This window comes from Balaenoptera musculus, chromosome 8 (genome assembly GCF_009873245.2).
Source record: "Balaenoptera musculus isolate JJ_BM4_2016_0621 chromosome 8, mBalMus1.pri.v3, whole genome shotgun sequence".
NCBI classification, from domain to species: domain Eukaryota; kingdom Metazoa; phylum Chordata; class Mammalia; order Artiodactyla; family Balaenopteridae; genus Balaenoptera; species Balaenoptera musculus.
The window spans coordinates 36847018-36869530 of record NC_045792.1 but is presented as its reverse complement, the minus strand read 5'-3'; the positions used below and the strand labels follow the sequence as shown (position 1 = coordinate 36869530).

The 22513-nt window shown below is 35.4% G+C and overlaps 1 protein-coding gene across 12 annotated transcripts in view; it reads right to left on the bottom strand.

Moving 5' to 3' along the window:
• Window positions 1–106: 106 nt before the first annotated feature.
• Window positions 107–22513, bottom strand: part of MTMR2 (myotubularin related protein 2) — a 109098-nt gene continuing 86691 nt past the window's right edge. For 11 of the 12 annotated variants that reach the window (XM_036860665.1, XM_036860668.1, XM_036860666.1 and 8 more), the window contains 6 exons: window positions 15588–15773; window positions 12681–12887; window positions 8337–8429; window positions 4561–4674; window positions 2242–2418; window positions 107–1512 (listed from right to left, as the gene is read on the bottom strand). In XM_036860665.1, the coding sequence (XP_036716560.1) occupies window positions 1351–1512; window positions 2242–2418; window positions 4561–4674; window positions 8337–8429; window positions 12681–12887; window positions 15588–15773 (939 nt within the window). In that variant the 3' untranslated portion in view covers window positions 107–1350. Of the gene's footprint in view, window positions 1513–2241; window positions 2419–4560; window positions 4675–5156; window positions 5224–8336; window positions 8430–12680; window positions 12888–15587; window positions 15774–22513 lie in introns of those variants that run through there. The other variant, XR_005020918.1, reaches the window with a different exon arrangement.

Sequence of the window (22513 nt, the reverse complement as noted above, 5' to 3'; positions counted from 1 at the left end):
CTTAGAGCAGCTGCTATGAAACACCCCTTTCCTCAAAAAATTCCAAATAACATTTCTGCAAAAGAAACTTAAGGCAAACAACTTAGAACAAGGACAAAGTTTAAAAGTCAGTTGAAATTTTCTTTTAATTAAAGACCCAAGGGACAAGAAGCTCCTTTGTGTTACAGTACATAACATATGGCTCTTATACAGAGTAAAATAGACACCAGGGAGTCAAGTGTTTATACCAGCGCTGAATTCTTACTGTAGCAGCCAAAAAGTGAAGCAGGATTTCCTTTACTGGCATTGAGACTGTAATACATTTTTACATGCAATAAATTCTTTGGTAGACTTAATCATTCAGTGGAATTACAGAATTTGCAAAGGAAAGTAACAGTAAAATATTTCATGTAAAATTTGAGCACAGTACTTCTCACCATATGCTATTTATACAGACTTCAGAAAAAAGTCAATCCTACTAAACTTTTAAATACTGCCTCAAAATTTGCCAGTTAACTTCTCTGTGTTCAAAAAAAATGTAACTAAAATAAAGTAGGGCAGATAATGAGTTTTTTAAATATGTTTCATGATGTTTCTAGTAATTGTGCAAATGGAAACTAATCTGAAGGATGTGGAATTCTTTGAAATCCTGGACGGCTACCACTTTCTCCTCTCCATCCTCCTCCCAAGCACATCTGTAAGGCATCATTTTGGAACAGCTATCTAATACATCTTAAATTAAGTACATAAATAATGACAGCAATAATTTTCAACTATTACTACACCATAATATCCTCAAGACTTTGCCTTATTACATGAAGAACACGAGTTTTGAATGGTGAAAGTAAATCACTTACTACAAAAAGGAAAAACCCATGATGGGGAAAGGAGCATCAAATGATCTTGATTTTGACACTGAGGCCCAGTATGTATAATGCCATGAAATGTCAGTACTGGTTTGGTTTGAAAACTGGTGCTCCTCCTTCTGTGCAATGAGTGCTCTTCCATCAAGAAGTATATTTCTGAAGTAGTTTGTGTTTTGATTTTACCATACACCAAAATTTCTGAGACAGCATTTTCCTTTTAAAATCAGAAACCTGTTCCCACTGTGGATCCAGGACTGAAGCATTGTAATATTCTTTGGGTGACTTATAAGATTAGTGTCATAATCATGTAATTACATGTGGGGTTATTTCACTTAAACCACCTGCACTGCTACAGTTCTAAACTCATCCTAGAGAGATTTAAAATAAATAAAGTGACTTAAGTTCTCTCACAGATGGGTTCTGTATTCAGAAACTTTCTCCTCATGAAGCTGCCGTTGTAATCAGAGTTCATGGCGATGACCGATGGCCCCATCCAGTAGTCCTCTCACACAACAGTCTGTACAGGAGTGACACACTGTGCAGGAGAACCGGCTCTCTCCGAGGATGAGGTTGATCGGTTGGAAATTTCTCTCTGTAGTTCCTCTACTTTCTTCTGAAGCTCTGCTCGTTTAGCAAGAAGTTCTTTATATCTGTTGTGAATGGGCTCCTACAAGAGCAGCAGCACACCCTAAAATTATTTAACTGGGCAATCCTAAACAAACCCAAAGTCAAGTCATTCCAGTATAGAGCTCCTTCCCTAAATGCTGCAATGTGTGTGTTTTCAGCTATGGGGACCACACCCACCTTTCCAGAACATCAGTGAAAACTAACTTCAGGGACTCCTCTGACACCACTGCTCTTTTCACTGGCTTCCCTAGTGCCCCCAAGTGTTTCCACAGAGTACCCTGAAACTGGTACTTAGCCAAATACAATAAATAATTAAGTTAACAGTGTAATCTAAAAGCCAATACTCAAAGATTTCCTGTCATTTAGTTGCAGACCTTTTAGTCTTTTAAACAGTTCTAAGCAGTAAATATTCCATAACATTTTAAAAAATCAACCAGAATTTTGTTAGGCTTTTAACTTTCCTAAAGCTATTTTCTCCAGCCTATTAAGACAAGACCTCTAGTCCAGCACCCTCATTTTATAGAAGAGGGGAAAAAAGACAAAACAGAAGTGACTTGTCCAAGGCCAAACAAGCGAGTCATGATAAGAACCAAGTGTACTGATTATCCCTATGTAGTGCTTTTTCTACTATACAATTAAAACTGTTAACAGGAAAAAGTGAAAGCTTTAAATATGCACAGATAATTTTTCTAGATGCTTTAAAGGGGACGAATGTAATTCATACAACTGCATGGATAAAAACTCTCATTGTATATTGCAGGGCATATACCTGTGGCTTCATCCGTGGATTCCACCTTACGTAGTATCCCACCCAGAGCTCTAGGTGGCGCATGCTGGCTACTGGATAAAGGACATGATTGGAATAGCTCCCATAGAGAGGATTAGTGAAGTCCTCCAGCTGACTATTTATGTAAGACCACAATGACACAGTCCTTTTGGGAAGATTCTGTAAGAAGGAAAAAGATTCTCCATTACATAAGCTAATTATACTTTAGATGGAATTTGTAAAGAGGTATACTGTGCTCATTTAAATTGTTTCAGAGGGAGAGAGAACTCACGACACTGTGGTGACAGCCCCACTTAGATTAAAATTAGAGGGTATTGGAAAACTGTGCAGTTCCGCAAAAAGTTAAACAGAGTTACCATACCAGCAATTCCACTCTTAGGTATATACCCAAGAGAAGTGAAAACACATGCACACACAACCCAGTACACAAATGTTCAAAGAAGCATCAGTCATAGTAGCCAAAAAGTAGAAACAACCCAAAAGACCATCAACTGATAAATGGATAAAATGCAGTATATCAATACAATTGATTATTCAGTCATAAAAAGGAATGAAGTACTGATACACACTACAAATTGAACCTTGAAAACATTATGTTAAGTGAAAGAAGCCAAACACAAAAGGCCACACCCTGACTGATTTCATTTATATGAAATGCCCAGAAGAGGCAAATCAAGAGACAGATTAGTGTTTGCCAGGGTCTGAGAGGAGAGAAGAATGGGGAGCAACTACTAATAGGTATGGGGTTTCTTTTCAGTGTTCTGAAATTAATGGTGGTGATGGCTATACAACTCTAGAGATGCTAAAACCCACTAAATTATACACTTTAAAAGAGTGAAATTTTATGGAATGCAAATTATAGCTCAGTTTTAAAAACATTTCTTTTTTTAAAGATACAGTGAATCCTATTTGAGGCTCTCAAAAAATGAAAGTATCTTTGGAAGTTATCTATTAATTACCTAACATGCAAGAAATTCTCTTTTTTTGTACCAATAATTGTTTCTTTTATTGCTGCGTAGTAGTACATCATATAGAAATACCACAGGTGAAGGGCATTTAGGTTGTTTTCAGTTTTCAGCCACTGTAAATAAATGTTCACTGGTATGAACATTTGTGGGAAGAAAATCAGAATTTTGTGGGAACAAAAGTTTCTATTTCTCTAGGATAAATACCCAGTAGTGTGATTACCGGGTCATATGGTAAGTAAATGCATACATAGCTTTATATACAAATGTCAACTGTTTATGAGACATTCAATAAATTCTTGGTTGCCTACTATGCACGGAAATATTTACTGCATGCTACATACTGAAGATGTAACGGTGAATTAAAAAATTTAATATCAGTCGTCAAGGAATTTCTAGTCTAGGAAGCACTTACTACATGGCAGTTATTATAGTGTTTTGTATGGTTTATTTTATGTAATCCTCACAACTGTAAGCAGTATTAAGTACTTAAGTAAATAAGTACTATTATCCCTACTTTACAGAAGCCTAAATTAACTTGCCCAACTTCACACAGTAAGTCAAAGATCCAAGATTTGAACCCAGGCAGCCTGGCCCCAGAGCAAGCATTCTTTGCCACTAGGCTTTTTAGAAAAGCATGAAGAAACTATTTTATAGCCACATTTTTTAGAATGAAAATTGAAGCGGAGGGAGACACTAATCAAGATAATTTAGAATTTCATACATAGGATAGATGTATTTTGAGGAAGACAACTTGAAATGTAATCCTTACAAGGTTTCTTCTAAATAATATCAACCACTTAAAAGTGGTAACTCTGGGGAAGTGGGGTAACAAATTTTAACTTTCTACTTAATATCTTTTCAGTATTCGAATGTTTTATGGTATTATTTTACAATTAAAAAAAAAAACTAAAATGGCTCATACATATGCAGAATATATTTGGGGAAGTGAGCTGTCCATTCATTCAAATACATTTTTTTTTGCTAATTATATATTTCTGCACCTGTTTTGATGGTTTTCCACCCTGCAGGGAGTAACAGGTACATGGGCGCTCCTAAGACTCCACATACTTCAGTTCTCTTTAGGAGACACTGCTTCCTACCCATAAACTCAACTGACAGCTGGCTAGCATGTTCAGCCTTGTGACAGAGGTGCTTTAAAATAGATCAGGTTCAGATGTATGGAAAGAAGCATACTACAGCATATAAAATAAAATACAGCTAAAGGAATCATCCAAAAGAACAACTGTTCAGCTGAAATCCATCAGAGGATGCACTCTAGTAGAGAAAGCACATATTAGGGATACAGGGGGGAGGGTCAGGGCTCATGTTTTACCTCTTTTCCTCTCTGCTGTTCACTGTTACAGAGGAATGTTCCAAACAAACAGCTATATAGGTGGTCCAAAATGGTAATGAGAAAATATTCATTGAACTCAAATGCTGTAGGAAACTGCAAAATCAAACACCACAAACGCACAAAATTATTAAGAAATTTTCTCAAGCATATTCATCCCTGTATACTGGCAGATCCTTTGTAATACTTCTTAAAATTAGGCTAAACAATATTCAAGACTATATATTTCTAAGCCATTATGGTATTATCTGCTTGGTCTTCTGTTCAAAATTATTTTCTGAGATAATTTTTCCTAATATCTCCTTTTCTTGTACAGTAAGAGTTTGAATGGTCTGATCCTGATGTTTCTGCATCCGTTTGTATCAGTTAACCCTCAACTTGAGCCTAATAAATTCTGACTTGTCTTTCTCTGCCAAAAAAGACCATAAGCAACATAGTAAAATGTTTCTTTAAATTTGCAACAACATAGTTTTGTTTTTAGGAATTACACAAAAAAAATCAACGTCTCCAGAAAATGTCAGCAATGCACAAAAATAAATTCCAAGGCAGACATGCAGATCATTTAAAAGCCAACCTACTTATCTTTTCAAGGAACATGCACTCAAACCAGGATATCTTGTAATCCAGTACTTTGGCAGCCTCTTTCTAAAAAAAGAAAATTCACTGTCTCTTTAACCTAGGACAAGTGCTTGACTGGATATCTTGCTATTACACAAACAATACAACTTTGGGGGACTGTATCAAGGACCAATTACAGATCCCAGGAAGGAGGGTAAGGGATTTAGTATAATCCTATCCACCTAATGTTTCAAGAATTATTTGAAAGCTTCTATCTATGTAGGACTGTACCATTTATAGGACTGTGAAAAGGAATTCCATGAATATTTGGATTGTGGATTTGGGAAATAAATATTGGTGCCAAATTTTTCTTAGAATGATCCCTACCCCATAGTGGAGGAAAACAGTATGAACTGCATGCAAAAGGCACAGGGAAGAAAACAACTTTGCCTTGAAGTTTCCTAAATTTATAAGCACGGTAACGTGGCAAATTTATCTTCTCAAACAATGTATCTTCTCGAACAATTCATTCTTGAATAATAATTTTTGTGGCTGTGAAGCAAATGAAGCAGGTAATAAAGCACATGCCAACATAAAGCCAATCAATTGTAAGAAACTGTCAAATCCCATTCATTCATTTACAGAACAAATCCCATCTCCTGTACTGTTTTTTTTTTTTTAATTTTTTACTTATTTATTTTTGGCTGTGTTGGGTCTTCGTTGCTGCGTGCGGGCTTTCTCTAGTTGCAGCAAGCTGGGGCTACTCTTCATTGCAGTGCGTGGGCTTCTCATTGCAGTGGCTTCTCTTATTGCGGAGCACGGGCTCTAGGCGCACGGGCTTCAGTAGTGGCACGCGGGCTCGGTAGTTGTGGCACACAGGCTTAGTCCACGGCACGTGGCATCTTCCTGGACCAGGGATCGAACCCGTGTCCCCTGCATTGGCAGGTGGACTCAACCACTGCGTCACCAGCGAAGTCCCCCCATCTCCTGTACTGTTACACGCTCTTAACAGCCTTATTTATTAGCCAACCATGAATGCACCCTGACTCATTTTATTACATAGCAAGCCAAAGGAGCTAAGCCTATGATTAGTCTTTCATCTTTGTGGCAAAACTATTATCTCAGTTATGAGAAGATGGCTTAATCAGTGAGCATTTCCTCACAACAAAACTAAAATAGCATTATTTTAGAGCATTATTTAAATAGAGTACTAACTGCTGCTGTTGTTTTTAAAATTCTGAGCAGAGGAGGAATATTTTGCCTCCTTACATGTTTAAAATCTAAAGGGCCCTTTATCAACTGCTTCCTGATCCCAGGACTGAGGGGATGAGGATGAGGGCAGAAGGAGATGTAGAATCTGGCTAATTACATTACTGGTCCCATTTTAACAAATTTGCTATTTAAATCTCTGCACATTCAATTATTCATAAAACTGATGATTGCCAATAAACATTATGACTACCTAACACATTCAATGCTCAGGAAGAAAATATCATACAGAAAAATATAAGCAGACGTTTACAATAAAGACTCACAACTATAGGGGTGTTTTAAGTTCTATCAATGAAACACAAGATTAAACAGGTATTACATTATTTATTAACTTAAGCTCAAAATTAGAGTTAAATTGCTTTTAGATATACAGCATATAAAAAGTTAACACAACTACTAAGAAAGAAATGCATTTGTCATGCACTCTTCTATGTGAACAATTGGTAAATGTGACTGATTTTGTTTTTCTAACAAATATACCAGAACTAATAGTTCACACACATTGCTCCCTTCAAGGTATGTTCCCCAGAAAGCAGTACACTTAACCATCAATGATGACTTTTGTAGTCCTTTGATATGGCATATTTGATTTTTGCCAACATTGTCAAATATTACTTAAAGATTGATAATGGTCAAAAGTAGGTCCTATTGTTTTTGGTCAAACACCCAAAAAAAAAAAAGAAAAAAAAAGGATTGATAAGGCTTTGTAATAGCTAATATATCGAACACTATCTCAAAGGCAGTTCCAAAGGAAAAATTCAAACCTACTCCAAGAAGCAGTAAACATTATTAAACTAATAAGCATGTTGTAGCTCCCTTCCCCCCAACACGCCAAGGGCCTAATTTGTAGAACAAAACTGAATTGTATACACATTTGCATCACATGTGTTAAAATACCAGCCTCAACAAACGGTAGTCATATCTATTACAACACTTCATTTAAGACAGCAGGTTTCAAAACAAATCCACCCAAACTGAAATGCTTATGGGGGAAAAATATTCGATATGTAATTAATGTATTTCACTTGAGGATCACCATTTTTCTCTTAATGAAATAAAGAGTATTTTATTGAAGCGAGAACACAATCCTAAAGCCAGGCAGAGCCAGCAACTGCCCTACTTTATATTCCTGTGGCAGTCTAATGAAACACCAACCAGGCTCCCAGTTGTGTGAGGTCTAATAAAACTCTTGGATAAATAATTAACTGAAAAAAAAAAATTAACTGATACACCAATGAACTGTATCTAACTTTTGGGTTCTGAGATTATTTTTCCTGAGTTAAACATTTTTAAGACACCAATTCCTTGCCTCATTAGTGAAGTGATCCCATAATAAATCAGGTGTTTTTCAATCTCCTCTGGTATCTTTCCAAAAGACTAAATCTATTTACAGTAATATTTCAAATCATTTGCTAGAATGTTGACGGATTAAGTCTAAAAAAACATAATCTCTCTCTCTCTCCATACCTAAAAACAAAAAGAACTATTACATACATACCTTGCCGTAATTTCCATCTAAATACATTTTTCCGTCAAAAGTGCTTAAAACAGGATTTCATTTCGCTTGAGTTACCTAGCCTATTTCATTTCTTTACCTCCTTTAGCAATGTACAGATGAGTTTCTGGGTGAATATAAAGCCATTATTTAACACTACTTGTCCAAAACAAAAGAGGAAACCTCTCAGGGGTTATGATCAATGCCATGCATTGAAATGCTAACGGAATCAAATTGTCAGGTGTTTAATACTACCTCCAAATAATATCCTTTAACTTAATTCATAATGTAATCACAGGTAATAGTTCTAGTACCTAGAAAACTTACAAGAATTTCCGTTTTACATGAAATGTAATACAATCAGTGATCAAATCCAACTCTGACTGGACAGCTGAAAAGAGAGACGTAAGAATGGATATCCCAGATAAATTACCTGTCTTGTCATTTGCCAGACACAGTCAATAAACTGAAGAAAAACAGGTGATCTGTCTGCATCTGCATGGTTCTTGTCTCCATGGCCAAGTCTCTGAAGCAAAGAATGAAATATTACATGAGCTTTGCGGGATGTTTCAGCTTTTAATGAAAGTAATTTTACTTTCAAAGAAAAGTAATATTTGCTCAATATTTTTAAAAATTCAGAAAATCTTTTTAAAAGAGCACTGCAAGGAAAACAGAAATCACCATAATCCCACCAAGCAGACATCTCTATTAACATTTCAATGTGCAAACTGCCAGGTTATTTCCTGACATGAGACACTTGTAACAGGAATTACAACTCAGTTGAATAAATAACACTTAGATCCTAAAAGGCTGATAATGGGACACAGAAGCAGTCAGACCTCAGAGCCCAGATTTTTCTTCTGGAGATTTATTTTGCCCTGAATATTAACAGTTCCTTGTACACTAGCTTCAGGAAGCACCCTTCTCCTTTAACACCTTGGCCAGTGCATGAAGGGGACCTGCTGCATCTGAGCTCCAGACTGTCTTTCAAAAAGAATTACATTAGCACAATCTTTGAAAACTTTTTAAAAATGCTTGACATCTCCCCTCAAGCATGCACTCACCTACTTTCTCAATTTTTTTTTCTCCTCTGAGGACTTCTGCCCCCAATGACTGAGATAAACCTCTACTCTGTACCCTAAAACAGTGATTCTAAAAGTATGGTCCACAGAATTCCGGCAGCAGGGCAGGTCTGTGAGTTCAAAACTATTTTTATAATATTACTAAGACACGTTTTGCCTTTTTCAACGTGTTGACATTTGCACTAATGGTGTAAAAGTGCTGAAGGATGAAAACTTTTGGTACCTTAGGAGGAATCAGGAAGCAAGGCATTGAAATCAATCTACACTAGCAGTTATTATATTCTTCCCTACCAAACACTTGCAGTTAAAGAAGAAAAAAAAAAAAAAAAGCCAATCTCTCTTAAGCCAGTTTCCTTGATGAAGCAGTAAAAATTATTAACTTTATTAAATCTCCCCAATTGAGTACAAATTTTTTAAGTATCCTATTAACAAAATGGGAAATATACATAATATGCTTCTGCTGCAGACTTAAGTAGGATGGTAGGAAACACGGCTTTTTCATGGAACATCATTTTGACTTGAAAGAACAATATATGAACTATGATTATTAAGACTTGAATATCTTGCAGACATTTTTTTGAAAATGTACAAAAGTGACTACGTCACTTCAAGGAAAACAATGGACAGTATTTGTTACCAATGACACAATTCAAGTTTTTGAGTGAAAATTAGATTGGGGGAAATTTTTATATGCTACAATGAGTTTGATAATACTTTTCTGATAAAATCAGTAGCGGTATTAACAAATGTGACTATATGACATTATATAATGAAATGCATTAATATTGGAAGGGCTGTGTAAATCAGTAAGCCAGTATTTTCCAAATTACCAACACCTGATGTTACAAAACCATGCATGGGTAAGAGATCTATTTATTCAAAGTGCAAGACAGACCAAAGGAATTTAATAGAACAAACAACGAAAAATTCATTGAGTTAGTTTTGGATTCCACATTACAATTAACTGCTAAGAAACTACCATTTGTCGAGTTTTGGCACAGTATCAAAGAAAAATATCCACAATTCCCTGAAAAAAATTAAAATACTCTCTATTTTTCAACCTACATATCTGTGTGTGGTCAGATTTTCCTCATTTCTTCAACCAACAGAACATATTGCAACAGATTGAATGCAGAAGGAGAAATGAAATTCAGCTATCTTCTATTAAGCCAGACATTAAAGAAATTTGCAAAAAATGTAGAATAATGCCACTCTTCTCATTAAACTTCTTTATTTGTTTTGGAAAATACAGTTATTTTTCTTTAAAATGTTATTTATGTTAATATATAATAGTACTATGGTTTGAATGTTTGTGTTCCCCCAAAATTCACATGTTGAAATCCTAATGCCCAGTGTGATGGTATTAGGAGCTAACTAGGTCATGAGGGTGGAACCCTCATGAATGGGATTAATGCTCTTATCAGAAGAGACCCCACAGAGGCCCCAGCCCTCTTCCACCATTCAAGAACACAGCGAAATGTTGGCAGTCTGCAACCCGGAAAAGGGCCTTCACCAGAAGGCCATGCTGGCACTCTGAACTTGGACCTCCAGCCGTCAAAACTGTGAGAAATATAGCCGTCCAAATGGACTAAGAAAACAGATTTATTTCTTTAAATAATATTTAAATTTTTAAAATTTAATTTCTAATATGGTAAATACTGATAGATATAAACAAAGATCTTTCAGGTCATCAATAATTGTTAAAAAAGGAAAGAGGTCCAGAAATCAAAAAGTTTGAGAATCATTACCCTGTATTAACCATGTGAGCATACCCTCTTGATCAGATGTCCTTTAACTGTCAAATTCTGCTTTCAGATAACAACTAAGGGGGAAAAAATGGAGTAGGTAACCAGAGTCAACAATTTAGGAATCCACTGCAACTTCAAACAGTCTGAAATATTTATGATTTTGGTTACATTTACATGAACACGTACAGCTCTGGCTGACTAAAACTTCATTCTTTTTTTTTTTAATGGTCTTTTCATGGTACGTACATTTTATAGAGAACGGAAAAACATGAGCTATTTGAATAGATACTCCAGATGACCAACTTTATTTAACAATTCAAGTTCAAAAGAGCAGACTACCTTTAAATGTCCATTTCTTGCAAGTTTTTTTATAAACACTGCTGGTAGCTACTGGATACTAATGGTTAACATTAGAGACAGCATCTGAGCAAACGTATTTCAGAAAGTCTTTCAGCTAATCCAGGAAAATGCTGCCAAAAATCACACTCTCAGGGGCTTCAAGGCCTCTGAACAATCTTAACTCTCATCTCCATGATTTTCTAAACCTGCCCCTCCCTCGACTCTACTCCAGCCACACTCAGTCCCACCCAGACATTTGCTCACCCTGCTCCTCTTTCTTGGGAAAATATTCCTGCTCCTCACTCTCTAAATTCTATGATTACAACCAACATATACCATGGATGGGCGTACATGAGAACCAAGGCCTACAAGGTAACTTCCCAAGTTTGCTGATTCCAAATTTAGTGTTTAACAGAAACACAGATAAAAACCACTTGAATGTTTATTTAATTAAAAGCTACATGAATCTAAAGTATGTTGTAACAAAAAGCAAATACAAAAGCACAGCATCCTTTAAAAGGGACATAATAACCCCATTCCTCTATTTTAGGGACTACTACAGTTTTGGGTACCACACTTGTAGAAAGCCATGAGCAAAGTCCAGAGGACAAAGGGGAGGGTGAGGGGATTAGGATGAGAAAAGACTGAAGAAAACGGATGTTTTGCCAGAACTGAGGATTATGACTGACACAGGAAGACAGCTACTTTCAAATATTTGCAGAGCTATCTTATTTGGATTAGTAGTCATATTTGTTCTTCTTATCTCCAAAGGGGAATGTAAGAAAATGAGAAGCAAATTTTAATTCACTATGAAGAAAAAGTTTCTAGTAGGTAGACTTTCTTCAGTGAGACTGGACAGCCTCAGGAAGGGACTTGCTGCTTATTTCTGGAGGTGTTAATGAAGAAACCAAACAACCATTTCACGGGGACACGAGAGAAGACATTCAGCAGTTAATGCCTGGACTCTGAGGCCCTTCCAACTTTTAGATTTGATACAAATGACAACATCAAAATAAATTTTAAGTCATATAGAGGGCACAAAAATTTGTCATTTCCATAAAACTGCAACACTTTCCATACATATGGTCATTAAGAAGGGTAATGGAAAAGCTATTTATTCCCAACTCTAAATTAAATTATTTTTTCTCCGTTATTTCTTTTAGTCCCAGTCTAAATTGTTTTAGACCCTGATCCTGTGTGAGTAGTGCTACTTTGTAGGGCTACATTAAATTAAGAATAATAGGCCAGTCTCGCGTTTGTTTAAGTCTACAGGAAAAGCTAGAAGCGCCCTGTAGCTCCGTAACAGTCCATGCTGCTCTGAACTGTCATTTGAAGGTGGAAGTCACAGAAGGGTATCTCCTATTCCCGATAGAGAGTATGGAAGAGACTGGGTCAGACGCCTGACAAACAGCTAACCCTGGCTCCAGACTGCAGAGCCACAGCAGGATAACCTAGTGCTTCCAAAACAAGCCCAAAGTTCTCTTGGGAAGTTTACCCATTAGAACAAAGGATCAGATTTAGACGAATATCTAGTGAGTAAAGGCATGATTTTCACATGGCTTATGTGAGATGCATATGTGATACACTGAGTCACGGTTCTTTACTCACAAGCTGAAATCGATGTCCAAAGCTTAGCCACTCTTTTTCCACAAGGACTTCAAATCCTCGGATGGTTCGGTAGTATCCATCCAACATGAGCATGGCCAGGGAGGTCAGCTGAGCTGTGCGATCCCAGCCATCACTGCAGTGGACTACCACAGACGTCTTTCCTGACTCTACTTTGTCAGCAATCCTAAGAGCCCCTGCGAGAATAAGCTGCAAGCAGATTTTTTAATTAATTTTTTAAAAAGTTAAATGCTTCCTTCCTCACAATTTACTAATAGAGTTTTGTTTAGAGATGACTGTCTCAATACCATGTGGAGAAAAAAACATCAGTCCCTTCCCTAAAAAGAATTTTTGTGAATGGTAGAAGATACATAAATTTTGCTTTTAAAACTAAAAAAAATCTCATAAATGCGACTCCTATTAATCCGCACAATGAAATATCCAAACAAAAGGTGCCTTTGAGTTCTAAACAAATCAAAAATATGAGTAGGAGGAAAGAAGGATTAAGTTCTAAAGAGATTAAGTTCTAAAGAGATCTATTTCTGAGAATCTTCAAATATTCCAACATCATCCATTTAAATAAAAATAATACACCAACTTTAGTCTCACCTGTTATTTTAAAACAATGATGCTTAACCAAATTAGAATATGAAAGCAATAAAGCTGGATATTTTAAAATATTCTACAGCTTCTATAGCATTTTATATACATCATATAGCACACAGCAAGCACAGTATAAAACTTCAGAGTAAGCTGCTTTTTTTGTATCAGTATGAATGGAAAATTCTGATCAGACCAATATATTACCATGTCAATTTAACTGGTATCTAAAATAATTTCAGGTTTTTTTTTAAAATATGCAGAGACTCTGCAAAATAATTTACCTTTTCTGAAGCTGATCTTGAGTTAAAACTAGACAGAATTAGATGTAACCAAAAAAGAAACACAAAGTATGATATCCTTTAAAATGAACAATATAGCCACATTTTTCTCTGCAATGGCCAAATCATACTTAAAGAACAGCATGATTACACAAACATAGATAAGAAAGAAAAAAAAGATATACTAGGCTTAGAGAATCTCATGATGACCTCCTTTTGATTATAACTGTAGGCATATTTTGGAAGTGAGGTACTCTGAAGCAATCTCAATCTTGACTATGCATCAGAGTCATTTGTGAGCATTAAAAAAAACAAAAACAAACACCTGGTCCCCATTCTCCACTAATCCTAACTCACTATTTTAAATAACTTCTACCTATAATTCAAATGTATATCCAAACTTACACATCACTGACCCAAAGGATTAAAACAGCTGGAGAGTTAAGACTGACAAGAAAGAGTTATCCAAAGTGGTCAACTTCATTGATTGATTGATTCATTCCTTCATTCAAAAGATAAACATTTACGGAGTCCCCTACCATGTGGCAGGCACAGCTCGAGGTGTTGGAAATAGAGCAGCAAACAGAACAAAGTGCTGGCTTAACGAAGTTTACATTCTACTTAGGTGAGGCCAGCCAGGTGCAAATAAAGAAAGAAATATACAGTGTGTCAGAGGGCAGTAAGTGAAAAAGCACCATCTAGGTCTAGGGAGTGCTGGCAGAACTGCTATTTTATATGGAGTGGTTGGGAAAGGCATCTTTGAGAAAGTGACATTTGAGCAGAGATTTAAAGAAAGTAAGTGGGTAAGCCTTGCAGGTGTGAGGACTGGGGTAGGAGAAAGTGGTCCAGACACAACTGTACCTCTTAAACTTCTAAGGAAACTTATTTCGGTTATAGCCAGATTTTTGGAGAGAATGTTGTACCTGCTAAAAATTGACCTGGAACTTACAGAATGCTGCAATTTATGTTAGTTCTGAATCAAGTCCTATGGTTTGCTACTTATACATCATACAATGTAATAGATGGTCCCATGACCATGCTCTTTAACAGAAGAGTGTGTATACACTTTGCTACATTCAAGCTTCTATGTTTCTAGAAGAGAAACAGTAATCAAAATAGTCTATAATTGTCATTAGGTCAATTTAGCTTTCAATTCTGTCTTAGTTTTAGAGGATTTAATGTGAGTACGATCTGCGCCTTCTTAACATGAAAAATCTCATTTCCATTTATTTCATAATATGAATATATGTGGTCATATATATTATAGAAATCTATATTTTGGTAAGGTATCTTACTGAGATTCAGACACTATCTGAGAATATTTGTAACTATATTAACTGAAATAACATTTGGTGCTTCAAACATTATATATATTAACATATTAGGCAAGCTAGGGTTCACATGGTCGTCTCCAAATCATTTAGCATTCAAATGGTATCCTTCATTTAACTACTTCACCTCATGTGCTTGACCAGAATGGTTTTCACAAGCCATGCAACAATTATTTACTGAGTGCTTTATTCATATCATATAGTGCTGCCCTGGCTCCTGAGAGGACAAAGAAGAAATATGATTTAGCCTGTCCTACTCTCCATGAATTAGCAATATATGTTGGGTGACACATAAAAGTAATTAAATCAAGTGCATGGTAACACCTGAGTAGCTGGAAAGAAAAAGTAAAGTGAAAAGTTCAGAAAAAATGAAAACGAATGCAATCTGGGAAGACTTTATGGAAGAAATGAAATATGAGCTGGGATCTGAAGGATGGGCAGAATTCAGATAGGATGGGAAAGAGAGGGAAAAAAAGAAGTACAACTGACCCAAATGAATAATATAGAAAACTAATTCATTCAGGCACCAAAACTTAAAAGTAGTTCTAATTATCAAAGCAGTTATCAATTTTTCACTGTTTAAAAAGGTACTTTCATCTTGATTTCAATTGTAAGAAAAGAGCCGATATAGACAAAAGGGCAGAGAAAGTCCTTGTTTGATATTCTATGATAGTTTAAAGAAATAACAACATACCCACCTTAATATGTTCTAGCCAGTGAGTAGATTCCAAGTTAGACAACCAGTGGGTCTCCTCAATGTTGGGGTACACAATCTCCTTAAGTTTTCGTAAAGATTCTCTCATAACATGGATATTGTGGATATCTAGAAAAACTAGTTCTGCATTTTGATAGGCATCTTCACTTTCATAACCTCCACCTTTTGCCTGGAAAAAATAAAGCAAACATCACAGGAAATCATAAATGAATGCACATCCATTGTATGTTGACATCCCCAAGAATGCCACAAAATATCCAATAGAATCAAAGATGACATGCATTACTGATGGATAGGAAAACTCCATGGGAAAATGTGGCTGGCTCAAGGCAACTTAACACAACCACGCTCTATCACATGTTCTTCATGAAACAAGAATATACTCTCACCCTGACTTCCTTTTTTTGCTGTTATTAAAATTATATGTGATAACAAATATGAAGGTAAAATTTCCCTATCCATATTTCAAGTCCTACTCAAACATAATTTCATAAAGAAGACTGAAGTCACCAGACTAGCAAGCTCCGTGTGCAGGGACATCTGTCTAGTTTACCCCCGGCCCATGCTTCTTCACCTCCCTTCCTCTTCACCTCATTTTAATCTTAATATTTGCAAAGTGCTTTGCAATCATAGTGACTGGCTTCTATTATAACCACACAACTACTATTAAACAAAAAGACAGAACAAGTATAAAAGCACAGAGTACTATAGTATAATACTATCACTATTTTCAAAGATGTAAATCTACAAGTACAGAACAGAATGAGAAATATTTGGTGTTCACAATAAGCTATGGCTGGAAAAATAAATTTTTCTGGATTGAATATTTCTCTATTTTAAGAATAAAATATTCTCCTACCTTATGTATAAAATATACATCCTGTCTTATGTATAAAATCATGCTTCTTAGAGCACTAATGGAAAAAAAATTAGGAAGATACAGGAACAGCCACTGTAGTTATACAAAATTAAGAGATTACACCTTTGAAAACAACAAAACTCACCTCTTAACCAACAACAAATTACCAAAGGAAGTTCAAGTTTCCTTTCTGACACTGATAGTCTGGGAAATAGTCTGGAGTTAAGAATGATACAGGTACAAAATTAACAGCGTTTCATTAGGTACCTGTTAACAATGATTACTTCTGGAGAGTGGGGATAGGACAGGCAAGGGGTAAAGGGACGTTCAAATTTGTTGCAACAAATCCTAGAAACATAGCAGTAGTAGCAACTACACAGAACCTGTCACAAAAACACACAGAATGAAAATGCTCTGGAATCAGATAGTTATACAACTTTATGAATATAATAAAAACACTGAAATACATACTTTAAAAGAGTGCATTTTATGGCATGTGAATTATATTTCAACATAACTGATATTTTTAAAAAGAGAGCAACTAGATAGTAAAACCAAAAACACAAAAAAATCATTCAAGACAGAACTGGAGGACAAAGCATTCCTTCAAACCCCAAAACCACCAAAAGTCACAAGATCTGGATGCTATCAGCGAATGTGTGAAGGAACAAATGGATATAAGATGGACTGGAGAACAAGAGATTCACAAGAGAGTCTTATAATTTGTAGTGTTTGTTCTGCTTCCTTGTTCTAGCTTTCTTCCTCCAGAACTACAGGAAAGAACAACAGGTCAATCTAAGAAGTACCGCTGAAACCAGGAAGGGTTCTGTCCAGTCTAACAGCCGAATTATTAGAGAAACTCAGAAATGAAATGAGACTTGGGAACAAATTAGAAATAAAAGAAAAAAAAATCAGAAATAAAGAGTAAATTAGAAGAAACTCAAGAGCAAACAAATACAATGGATATTAAATTAAAAGAAATAGACAGTGAAAAGCAAAATATAAAACCAAAACAGAAATAGAAAGCATAAAAAGGATTCAAGAGAAAGTGGCAAATGATGAAGATAGGTAAAGAAGAGCCAGCACAGGAGTAACAGGAGTCCAGAAGAAGCAAGCCATACATGGAAATGAAACAAATACTAAGAACTATGATTAAAGAAAACATTCATGAAATTTTTAAATTGGAAATTACCAATCAAAATCGCATACATGCATACTTGATAATATAGACCCAGAACACAAAACATGAAGACATATTCTGGCAAAATAACTGGACTTCAAAGAAAAAGAAAAAACAAAATCTTTCACAAATCCAAGTAAAAAGAGTGACTTAGAAGGAAAGGAAATTTAGTTTATCATCAGACTTTGAAACTTTATGCCAAAAAAAAGCAACATATTTAAGACATTCAATAAAATCAAATGTAAGCCAAGAATTTTATGCCCAGCAAAACTAACCCAAATATAAAGGACATAAAGCTGCTATCAGCATACAAATACTCAGAATATAGTTCTTATGAGCCTTGCTGAAATATTTACAAGAGAACAACTCCAGACAAAAGAAAAAGACCAGAAAGACATCCATATAAGAATTGGTTGCCAGCACAAAATATTTAGCTACTTGTAGAAGTCAAAGGTAAAAGGCAAAAAGTATGTGTACAAAAGGGAGACTATGTAAAGACTACACATGTTCTGATGACGTAAATACAATTCATTTTAAAATGGGAGCAAATGGAAAAAAATTTAACTTTTCAGTAAATGTACTGGTGATGATACTATTAATACTGTTATTCTAAGACCATGGTAGGATAAAGCAAATGAGTAATTATGTAGCATACTAATGTTATTATCCCCTCTGTTTTTGAGAATCGGGATTTCTGGTGTGGAAGAAAGGAGATACACATGTAATTTAGAAGAAGTTATGTAAAAACTCGAGCACTGAATTTAAATTGAAAGCACCAGTATGAACTCATGAGGTATAATACTTTATCTTTAAAAACATGTAAACAAACGTTTCCAAGCTCTATCCACTGAAAAGACTTAGAAATTAGACCAACCCAGTAGCAAATAATTATCCTTAGCACCCAGATTATGGTTTGAAATACCATTTCCTACTAACAGAAATCAGAACTTCTTAGAGAAATGGCTATTCTAAGCCTGCGGCAGGAAACATACAAGATTTCCTGATGAGTCTGGTATACCTTGTCATACCAGATAGCAAAGATTATTATGGTTATGTCAAAAGAACTCAGGAGATAACTTGAAAAGTGTCCCTCAGACCAAAGGTGAGAATTTTTTTTTTCAAAAAAAAAAAAAAAATACCATCTGCAATGAATTAGAAATTGTTGACTACATATAAATACATGCATTCATAATGACACTTAAAAAAATTAGTCATCCTCATGGGATGGTAGGGAGTAAATTCATTATTGGGAAAACTTGTAAATAAGGAAAAAGAATCAAGCATTTATCCTGACTTTCTTATATGAACTGAACTGCTGGTGAACCAAAATTTAGATAAGAGAAAGTGTTTCTTTACAGAAAGAGTTCAACTAAGCTGAAAAGGAAATCATGCAATTAGAATATCACCATTCTGCAACCCCAGCGAATTAATACATCTCGGTACTGAGCATGAACAGCTGCTGATATCCCAAAAAGAAGAATCAGCCACAAATTATGTGCCTCCTGATATATCCCCTATAGCTTTGCCAAAGGAGTTGAACCTGAATCTGAATAAACCTCTGAATTCATGTGAAGGAAATTCAGAAAACAGAAGAAAGTTGAACCATACCATAATACAATTGGCAAAATCTGGACTGTGGAAAACTCTACAATAAAATATATTGGAGTGAAGGAGGGAGGGAAGGAGAAAGGAAGGGCAAGGGGAAGACTATAGATGAAAAGAGACTTAAAAGACATATCAAATACAATACTTGAAAAGGCAAGGCTAAGAGTCTAGAGATGTATACACTTCAGTAATAAAAGTATAAAGTAATGTAAGAAGACTACTGTAAAAGTTAGGATAGTGGTTACTCTTAGCAGGGGTAGAAGGTAAATTTAATTGCGGTAGGGCACACATGGAAGACTTAGTGGCTAGTACAGTTTTAATTCTTGATACGGCTCATGGTGCAAAAGCAGTTGTCATATTCACACTGACAAAGCTATAAAAAATGTTCTTACTACGAAGGTAAAAATATACTTGTTGCAACAAGGATGTATACTTTTGCAAATTTTAAAAGGGAGATGGTGGGGAGATTGGGTGAAGGTAGTAAAAAAGGGCAAACTTCCAGTTAAAAGATAAGTAAGTAGTGGTGATGTAATGCACAACATGATGACTATAGTCAACAATACTATATTGTATATTTGAAAGTTGCTAAGAGAGTAGACTTTGAAAATTCACAAGGAAAAAAATGTAACTGCGTGAGGCAATGGATGTTAACTAAACTTAGGGGGTGATCATTTCACAATATATGCATATATCAAATCATTATGTTGTATACCTTAAACTTACGCACTTTTCTATGCCAATTATATCTCAATAAAACGGCAGGAAAAAATACATCAAGCTGGTAAACTAACCTTCCCGAAGAATGCTGGCAATATGTAACAAAACTTTTAAAAATATGCATACTTTAAACTACGATATAGTAACGGTATATCTACGAAACTAGTTTATGGAAATAAAGATGCCAACAAAAGATACTTATTTTAGCTATATTTAAAATACTAAATACTTAAACACCTAATATTAGAAGAATGATTAAGTGCACAATGATAGAGCTGTATGATGAGCACTATTAAAGTTATTTCAGAAATATTTCATGAAAAGAAATAATTCATATAAAGAGGAAAAACAATGAAAAATAACAATACATAAATGCACAGAACAGTGGGAGAAAATATATCAAAGATTGGTGATTATAAGTGATTTTTATTTCTTTGCATTGTCTACGCCTTCCTAGATTTTTGTTGTCTATTACATATCAGAAAAATGTCCCAATAGATAAATTATATCAGAGTCTTTTAAAAAAAGAGAGATTTCCGTAGTGAAATACGCATGGGAATGACTTAAAAAATAAGACGACACCAAGACACATGTTAATCAATCAAAAACTAAATACAAAGAAAAAGTATTAAAAGCAGCAAGGGAAAAACAACAAATAATATACAAGGGAATCCCCACAAGGTTAACGGCTGATCTTTTGCAGAAACTCTGCAAGCCAAAAAGGAGTGGCAGGACATATTTAAAGTGATGAAAGGGAAAAGCCTACAACCAAGATTCTCTACCCAGCAAGGATCTCATTCAGATTCGATGGAGAAATTAAAACCTTTACAGACAAGCAAAAGCTAAGAGAATTCAGCACCACCAAACCAGCTTTGCAACAAATGCTAAAGGAACTTCTCTACGCAGGAAACACAAGAGAAGGAAAAGACCTACAATAAACAACCCAAAACAATTAAGAAAATGGTAATAGGAACATACATATTGATAATTACCTTAAAAGTAAATGGATTAAATGCTCCAACCAAAAGACACAGACTGGCTGAATGGATACAAAAACAAGACCCGTATATATGCTGTCTACAAGAGACCCACTTCAGACCTAGGGACACATACAGACTGAAAGTGAGGGGATGGAAAAAGATATTCCATGCAAATGGAAATCAAAAGAAAGCTGGAGTAGCAATTCTCATACCAGACAAAACAGACATTAAAATCAAGACTATTACAAGAGACAAAGAAGGACACTACAAAATGATCAAGGGATCAGTGCAAGAAGAAGATATAACAATTGTAAATATTTATGCATCCAACATAGGAACACCTCAATATGTAAGGCAAATGCTAACAGCCATAAAAGGGGAAATCGACAGTAATCGATCCCCTACAATCATAGTAGGGGACTTTAACACCCCACTTTCACCAGTGGACAGATCACCCAAAATGAATAAGGAAACACAAGATTTAAATGATACATTAAACAAGAGGGACTTAATTGATATTTATAGGACATTCCATCCAAAAACAACAGAATACACTTTCTTCTCAAGTGCTCATGGAACATTCTCCAGGATAGATCATATCTTGGGTCACAAGTCAAGCCTTGGTAAATTTAAGAAAATTGAAATTGTATCAGGTTTCTTTTCCGACCACAAGGCTATGAGACTAAATATCAATTACAGGAAAAAATCTGTAAAAAATACAAACACATGGAGGCTAAACAATACACTACTAAATAACCAAGAGATCACTGAAGAAATCAAAGAGGAAATCAAAAAATACCTAGAAACGAATGACAATGAAAACATGATGACCCAAAACCTTTGGGATGCAGCGAAAGCAGTTCCAAGAGGGAAGTTTATCACAATACAATCCTACCTCAAGAAACAAGAAGAATCTCAATAAACAACCTAACCTTACACCTAAGCAATTAGAGAAAGAAGAACAAAAAACCCCCAAAGAGAGCAGAAGAAAAGAAATCATAAAGATCAGATCAGAAATAAATGAAAAAGAAATCAAGGAAATGATAGCAAAGATCACTAAAACTAAAAGCTGTTTCTTTGAGAAGATAAACAAAATTGATAAACCATTAGCTAGACTCATCAAGAAAAGAAGGGAGAAGACTCAAGTCAACAGCATTAGAAATGAAAATGGAGAAGTAACAAGTAACACTGCCGAAATACAAAAGATCATGAGAGATTACTACAAGCAACTATATGCCAATAAAATGGACAACCTGGAAGAAACGGACACATTCTTAGAAAAGCACAACCTTCCGAGACTGAACCAGGAAGAAACAGAAAATATAAACAGACCAATCACAAGCAATGAAATTGAGACTGTGATTAAAAATCTTCCAACAAACAACAGCTCAGGACCAGATGGCTTCACAGGCGAATTCTATCAAACATTTAAAGAAGAGCTAACACCTATCGTTCTCAAACTCTTCCAAAATATAGCAGAGGGAGGAACACTCCCAAACTCATTCTACAAGGCCACCATCACCCTGATACCAAAACGAGAGAAAGAGGTCACAAAGAAAGAACACTAC